Below are 8429 nucleotides of genomic sequence, written 5' to 3' on the forward strand. Positions count from 1 at the left end.
CATGTGCTGTTTATTTCCCCAAAACCAGCAATTTGTTTTTCTTCCTCCTACACACTCTGCTTTTTTTGTCCCAGCAGGAACAGCCACAGATATTACTGGGAATTAAAGACTGTAGGGAGCAGAGCTCACAAAGCCCCCATCACCTGGTGCATCACCTTCAGCCCCAGAGGTTGTGGACCCCTGCAGAAAGTGGGGAGCAGGAGCACAGGGGTGGTGGGAGTGCATCCTGGGTGCTCTCCAGCAAGGCTGTCCTGTGCCAGAGTGGCTCTAGGCAGGCAATAATAAAATCTGGAAATTACTGCAAGTTTGATATATTGTTTGGGAAAGGCACCTCCTACTGAGAGGCTCATTTTGTTCAGCCAGAAAGACTCCAAGAGGCACCACAGATAATATGCAAATGCCTGTGTGTAGAGAGAGATGCCAGATGCTAGAGCTCTGCCCTGGGGTGACTGAGCTCCCCTCAGCAACCTGGCAGGAGGCAGCACCTGGTGCCTGGACATAAACCAGACAAAGTCAGGCTAGAAAGAAACAGCAATTTTTTTCTTGATAGTTGTCATTTGCCTTGGAAGAATGTGTCCAGGTTCCAGCAATCAGGGCTGGGTGTTTTCTCCAAAGCAATAGCTCTTGGCTTGGTGTGGAGGTCTCTGCCAGCGGTGGTGCTGCAGGTAAGCCCATGCAGGAAGGCTGGCATCAAGCACCCGTGGTGGTGGGAAGTACGTGCCAGGCCATAAGACATGCTGAGCTCAGCTTTGGAGAGGTGAGCTGCCTTGGGCAGGTTTGGAGAGCTTTCCTGCAAGAGGCATGTGTATGTCTGTGGTGGGACACCAGAGAACCTTGTCTGCTCTCCTGCCCCTCTCGTCCGCCCTGGCACAATCCCTCTCACCCCTGCTACTATTTTAAAACAGATGTACACTGAAACTCTTTAATCTCTGGAAATACTAATTCTCTCCTGCTCTCCCTCCATGTGAGCTCATACAAACATGGTGCTTAAATCAGCCCTTGTCTGATTAGAATTTTATCTTTCTTTTTTCAGGTCCCATAAATTAGCCTTTTAGCTGGCAGTGCTCTCAGATCCAATAGATAACAGCCTTTCTTGGCATCCGGCTGTTTCCAACATCATTGCTAATATCATCTTTTGGCCAGGACTGGCTAGGTGCTCACAGCTATCATTTGGCACACGGGCTTTAAAAATAGCCTTTCACTCAGGAGAAATCATTCATCATATTTAATTACAGTTTCCCCCCTAACTTTCTTGCTTACCTTTCTCCAGAATGTTTTTTCCCTTTTAAAATGCAAGGTAAGTTGTGCCTGAAATCTACCCTTTAAGGAAGCAGCTTTCCACAACACAGAGCAGTGTATGTTTATCCCATTCTGCCCACCAGTTTGCAGGGCTTTTCTGGGGACCGCTTTCTAAGGGAATTGCCTTCTGTGGCCCGCTCCACTTGTCACTGTATTGCTGGGACTTGTCCCAAAGGAGCCTAACTGATGACAAACAGCAGGCTAGATTCTATGACAGGCTAGATTCTAAATCATCTCCACTAGGAACTGAACTGAGACCACCAGCTTCAATTCCCACAGACACCCACACAGCCTGAGCTGATTCAGTTAATGACTCAAGAAGCCCCAGTATGGAAAAAGAAACATCAAATTATATTTTTCTAAAGCTTTCCGGAGGGTGTAGAGCCCTGCATGATAACATACAATCAAATAGCAATGAAATGGCATGCGGGGAGCAGAAGAATGAGGGCCTGAGGAAGGAAAATAGTCAAGTAGGAAGATATCATTTAAGCAGGACTTAAGAGTTGTATTAGCATGGGGAATTGAGCAAATCACTAGAAGAGTAAACAGATTCTAGGCTGGGCTTTTTGTATAAATGTTCTCTCTTTTCAAGTTTTCCCAGTGCTCCTTCCTTTCAGGCTGGAAAGAACTGGTGTTCTTTTGAAAGTGTTGATTAACCAATACTTTTTTTTATTTCTGGCTTTTCCCTCAAGGCTACCCTGGGAAATTACAAAAGGATCAAACTGCTAGCTTGTTCTCACACAAAATTTAGAACAGCTACAATGTGGAATGTCAAATGACTTCCAAGAGCCTTTTTCCACACACGGACTCCTTGGGCAGACTGTCATCTAATTTTGACCTCTGCTCATCTTTGAGCAATTTTCTGTACAATTTCTGTAGGGTTGTGTGGGTGACACGGATGGCAAATCTCACTGCTTGTCTTCCAGTGGGTGACTAGCAGTTCAGACGTCTCCACGTGTAAACTGCTTTTGCAAGTTATTTTTCCACATGTTTGGATCTAAATGTTTGCAAGAGGCCCTCAGGCAGTTCTCCCAGCCCTAAGATGTTGCCATCTGGGCCTGTCAGTTCGAGAGGTGTTGAGAAATCATGCGAACTCACCGCTAAAGTGAGGATTTACAGAAGGCAGTGTGCACCTGTGTTTCTTCGACAAGGTACCAGCAGCCTTGAGTCAGCTTAACTGACTCACTCGATGCGGAGCTCATCGGCAGGAGGGGCAGGTGTTGAGCTGAGAACCTGTTGCCAGGTTCACTTGGAAATCCAAAGAAATCCCTTAATTCTTTGGGTGCAGATACAATTCTACCCGTTGAATGAGAAGGTAGAGGATGGCAGAGCAGAGGATCGCTGCTGTCAGGGGTCAGGTGGTGTTGGGGCAGCATGGCTTTCAGCAGAGACCCCGCTCTGGAAGTGAACTGTATTTGACAATCCAGGAGGCCTTCTCAAGTCCTGCATATCCATGCAAATATGCAGAAATATTCTTTTACAGGGTTTTGAATAATTTCTTTGCATGTGGCTTTTTAGGTACAAGTTACAATCTTTAGTTTTGGTTGTTTGTAAGTGACCTCTTTAAACTCTTGCCATTTTGGCACAAGACATTAAGTAATCTTGGTTCCAACCACAACTACTTCCAAGGTGTGACTTCTATCACTTTCTAGTCCCTGATTTTTTGCATTCCTGATCATTTTGAGACACCTTCTCAGTTGAGAGCCCCAAATTACAGTTAGCTTTGAAAACTCTTCACAGATTGAAAGGAAAAGACATTTTCTTTTGGAAAAGTGGAAAAGAGCCATGGTAACTGTACGCAGAGAAAATGATAGGAAGACTGCACAGGAAAATAACTTACTTCTGCTCAGATTATAATATGTGCATTTGGTTCCTAGTCCTTGATCTATGCTGAACAACAGAAAGAAATGTCACCAGTAAAAGGAATTTGGATCAGGGAAATGTTAACATAAGGGCCTAGATATGGACACCCATTTGCCTCTCTCTCAATTTCAACCAGCTTTTGTATTAAAACATATAATGAAGATACATAAATTCCTCAAATTACTGTGAATTTATCTGAAACCCAAAGAGGATCTGGGTCATTGAAGCTCTATATCCAGTCAGACTTATGGGAAAAGATGAAAAGTAGAGTGTGTGCTAAATGGATCCAGCATTAGTGGCAAGTAATGACAGGCACTAAGATCCTATTCAAAGGTGTAAGGGTAATACCCATGAGCATGTTAATAGTAAATTATGGCCATTATGGAGGCACCAGTGACAATATTTTAGTGCTATTCAAAGTGTCTGATTTCTTTGCTTTTCGCTCACTCTCTTTTCTTCTTAAAAGCTGATGATTTGGTGGTTATGAAATGTGACGTAGTGTGAAGATCCTCTTTTCTCAAGTGTGCAAGAGTCTTCATTGACTTTGGCCAAGGGAAGAAGATAATGAGCTCCTCCTCATTCCACAAGGAAGAGCCTTGTAGTGGTTTAACAATTACTTTCTTCTGGCTGGTCTCACAGCCCAGTGACCAGTGACAATGATGCTGCCAGAAGGCCTAATTTAACAAACAGTGCTTCCCATTTTGTTGTTCTAGTTAACTTTCCAAGAATGGAGGATGACTTCCCAAGCTCTGAGCAAGATTTTGAAGACAACGACGATCCAGGTTGGTATGCAAATGGACATGGACATGGACATTGTCCATATGCACATGGACAATTCAGCTGTGGCAGCTTGTGTTTTAGTATCAGATGTTCAGATTACTCAAAAACCTCACCTTTAGTGGTGTTAGGAGTTAGAACACCCTGGAGAACATACATTGAAGTGGTGGCTTAGCATTCAAAGGCATTGGTTTTCTTTTCCTGTTTTCCAACAGCCAGCGACCTTGCAAAGTCAATGTATTGTATTTGTGTTAGGACAAGTGAAACTGGTTTTTTAAGCATTAATTGCTGCTTGCACGGAATTTTTACTTGTAAGTGAAGAAAATTAAGTCTGAGACCTGTGACAGATTGATTCCATAGTTTTGAACTTAGTGGCACTGGAAGGGCCAGAATTTCTGTGGGTAAAATGCTTGCATGCTGTGTCAATAGTCTGATGTCTAAAAGTGAATCAGGGTGCTTAACTTTATTAGTAGTTTGGTGCTTCACATTTCTAGACCTGAGTTAGCGAATCCTGCTGAGATAGTCCCATATATATATATATATACTTTAACTCTTGTAAAGACAACACAACTCCAAGTAAGAAATGTATAAACGTGAGGGGGGAATAAAAAGTGATCCCTGGATAATAAGTGCCCGTTCCACTGCAGATTACTTTGGATCGGATAGGAACGACACACTGTTCTCTACTAACTCTCCAGGAACCCCAAAGCTGGACAAAGAGAAAAGCTGGCTGTACACCCTGGATCCCATCCTGGTGACCATTATAGCAATGAGCTCCCTCGGTGTCCTCCTTGGGGCCATCTGCGCTGGTCTGCTCCTCTACTGCACGTGCTCGTACGCTGGGCTGTCCTCGCGGAGCTCCACCACGCTGGAGAACTACAACTTCGAACTGTACGATGGCATCAAGCACAAGGTGAAGATGAACCACCAGAAGTGCTGCTCAGAGGCCTGATGAGTGCCTGGGGATCACCCTTGGCATTGTGCCCGGTGAGGTGGGCTGGCAGGAGGGTACTTTTTTTGCTGTTTTCTATGGGAACTGAATGCCATAACAGGGAATGAGGGGAGCAGAAGTGAGGGGAGGCAGTGCTCCTGCCACCAAGTCTTGCTGCTGGGTCACACTCCACCAGGACCGAGTGGCTTTCCTGCAAACCAGACTGTGCCGGGTGAGGGGGGACTGAACCCCTTGTTTGTTGGTTCATCTTCATTTTCTGCCAATGTGAGTGGCTGGGATGTGGTAAGGGAGCCTGGTTTACCTTTTGGATGTGAGAAACTAAATGTTGATTGTTATTTCCCAACTCCTTTCTCTGATAAGATGCTGAGAAGGCTGAGGGATTTCTTTAGAAATAACACACACACACACACGGAGCCCCTGTCCATTTTAGACTCCGTCCAGATATCATTGTAGGGATTTGTGCACTTCACACTAAGAACAAGAAGCTGCAGTTTGCAGTCCTGAAAATGGAAGCATGTCGTTACCTTCAACTTTCCTTCTCCTGGTAGCAGGGGAAAGGTGGGATACTGGCTTTACTGTCAATAGTAACAACAGTGCTTTCCGAAATCATTAAGAAAGAAAATAGAAGGGAAACCCTATGTGTAGAAGCACCTCTTTGAGAAAAGCTGAAGAGCCTTAAAGTGATTTCTGAATAAGAGCCATTTATTAAATCCATATCTTTGATTGCAACAGTGGAGGCCTTCATCAGGAAGGCCTTTATTTGAATCTCCCACCTCCTTGAGCCTGCCATTTTTCTTTTGGCTATAATGAGAAAATTGCAGCAAATGAAAGATAAAGCCTGTTGGGTTGCTGGTGCTTAGGCAATGGCTTTGGGAAGTGGGCTTCATTTGGGGTGTGACTTGAGGTACAGTGCTGAGGCCTCTCCAAAGTGCCAGGAAGGAAAAATAAACAGGGAAGGAGGCTGGAGCCATGCCCACAGCCTTGGTGCCCACTGGCACCTCCTCACCTTCCTGGTGCTCCCCTTGTCCCTGAAGCTGGGGGGTGTGAGCTGGTGCCATCAGCACTGCTGGACCAAACAGCTGCCACCACATCCCCTTTGGAGCTAAGCTGCGCTGCTCCTGATCAGTAGCAAAAACCCCAAGTTCTATCTATGAGCTTTTTTTTTTTTTTTACTTTGAACAAGTGCCTTAGAAGTATTTTTCCTCCAGCTGATGATCAGTGCTGTAGCAAATAGCAAGTGAGGCCTTCATCCTTCCCCACAAAATGCTCTTCTTCACCACTCTCTGCTGGTTAAAGCCCAGCAGAAATCTGGTCCTTCTACTTTCAAATGGTCTGGCTACATTGTGTGGCAGCTGGCACCTCTCCACTTACCACTGTGCTGTGAGAGAGAAGTGTTACAAAAACAACTGAATGGAGAAAAAGAGTTGAAATGCTGAACCCCAAACCAATGCCTTCATTTCCAGTTCCGTATAGATGGATCACCTCTATCAGCTTGCATATACATACATAAGAAACCTTTCTGTCATACTGGGTTTGCTGTTCCAGGGGCTCTTCAGTAATACCTGACATGTCCTGATTTTTACATTTTACCTGGCAAGTAGTTTTGGCATTATTTTTCTCACCAACTGCTATTGACAAAGATGTGATATGTTGTGAAGCTCAGTTTGCCCAGCCCCACAAACACATCGGGCAAGAGTCCAGGTGTTTGGGGACACAAGCAACATCTGGAGAGGAGATGAGCATGGACACATGAGTGCCACAGCTGCTCCTTGGTACTGTGGGAATAGGAAAATTTGTCTACTGTTTCATGAAGAGCTCCCTCAGACAATAAGGTTTTAGGGAAGAAAGCCTCCTCTGCTGTGAGAAAGGTGCACATGTACTGGAGGAGCAGATACGGCAGCTGCGTCATCAGCGCATCGCGGTTCGTGTACGCACGCAGAGATGCGCGCACACAAAGGCCTTCCTTTCTCTAATTCACGCTGTGCACCCGACAAAAACAGCAGTAAATGCGTCTCTGATTCTCCTTTCGAATCACCTTATTTCTTTTGGCGTTTTTCACAGACAAATTCCACAGAGGTGTTATTTTACTGTACAAAAGAAACAGAGGCAGTGAGAGGAAATGTACCAGACCATTTCAAAGCTGGATTGCTGCTGCTCAATGATTTCATTCCCTTCAAATCACCAGAGAGGGGAAGGATGAATGAAAAAGGACCATACAGTAAAAAAGCCAACTTAGGCAAACAATAGGTGAAAATATATAATTAAAAAGGTGATGTTATGGTGTCTAGTAGGCGTACAGAGAGAAGAGTTCATATATAGATATATTCAGAAATAGTGTGTTTGCACACGCACGTGAATTCTCTGTATGTATCGTGTATGTGACTTATTCCGTGGGACTGACTCGTGTTGATGTATCTCTTGATCTGGGGCAGGGGAGTACTGCTGACCTTGGCACTACCGTGGCACGGGCCCAGCCAAGCGCCCAGCCCATGTGTCCCGCTGGCCCCTGGCAGCTGGGGCAGGCCCACGTGTGAGCTCGCCAGGCGAGAGAAGGCCGATCATGCTGCACAGCCAATACCTCACTTACCTCTGCCGGGTGCTTTACTGTCCTACGGAAAACTGTGTTTGATTGTAACTTCAGCAGGGAGGGGGCGAAAGGTCATCAGTGCATTCGATTCATTGCATCCTCCTCTGCAAATAGATTAGGTTTGCTGATTGCAATTCCCTCTGTGAAATTCAGAAAAGAAAAAAAAATTGGCATTAATGCCTTTGCTTAAATGGGCTGTTGCCTCCACACGCTTCCCATGGCAGGACATGTTGCTAATGGGCAGGCTGTAGTTCTGGCTGACTTCATTTTGTGGGAAGGTGCTGGAGGTGAGCATGGGAATTAGACCATTAAGAAATTATATGCAGAAATTGAAATTTTCCAAGGTTTGCAGTTCAAGGTATTTGACCATTTACTGGCTGAGCCAGGACTTACGGACTTAAAGAGCTTTTACTGTGATTCTTCGGTGTAACAAACAAAGAAAACAAAACAAAAAATAAGACTGTGTTTATATGATTTGTATAAAAACCTTTTAAAATTACTATTTAATAAACATTATGGTAGAGATGTTTATGTTTCAGTGGCTTTTTTATTAATGAAAAAGCAGCAACAAGGAAACCAAACTGAAGAGGGCTGTGGGTAGCAGAAGCCCCAGCAAAATGAGGTGCAACTGGAGGCACACAGGGCCATGCCCACTGCTCTCTCTCCTTTGCTGTGCACTGCCTCTCCCTTTGGATTACCCCAGGCTGCGTGGCACACCAAGGTGACATGGGGTTTTAACACAGATCCAGCGCACACACACAGAGCGTCTCCTGTCAGAGCTGGGGATGGCTGGAAGCTGCTCTGGCCCAAAAGCAGCATCTGAGAGTAAACCCCAAAGTGGATGCAAGTCCTTTCCTGCCACCCTGTGCCATGGCCCAGTGCTGCCAGTGATCCCAGACAGGATCACTCTCACCAGTGCAGTTTTAGGCTAAAAATAATTTAGAAAAATGA

The 8429-nt window shown here is 45.1% G+C and overlaps 1 protein-coding gene across 7 annotated transcripts in view; it reads left to right on the plus strand.

Annotated features, from left to right (window-relative positions):
- NRP2 (neuropilin 2) overlaps positions 1-8003 on the plus strand; it is an 88720-nt gene extending 80717 nt beyond the window's left edge. For 2 of the 7 annotated variants that reach the window (XM_030277637.4, XM_072932338.1), the window contains exons 16-17: positions 3876-3944; positions 4587-8003. In XM_030277637.4, coding sequence (XP_030133497.3) covers positions 3876-3944; positions 4587-4891 — 374 coding nt within the window. In that variant the 3' untranslated portion in view covers positions 4892-8003. The remainder of the gene's footprint in view (positions 1-3875; positions 3945-4586) is intronic. The other 5 variants (XM_030277639.4, XM_072932340.1, XM_072932343.1 and 2 more) reach the window with 3 other exon arrangements.
- Positions 8004-8429: the final 426 nt, after the last annotated feature.

The sequence above is a fragment of the Taeniopygia guttata genome, chromosome 7 (assembly GCF_048771995.1).
Source record: "Taeniopygia guttata chromosome 7, bTaeGut7.mat, whole genome shotgun sequence".
In the NCBI taxonomy this organism is placed as follows: domain Eukaryota; kingdom Metazoa; phylum Chordata; class Aves; order Passeriformes; family Estrildidae; genus Taeniopygia; species Taeniopygia guttata.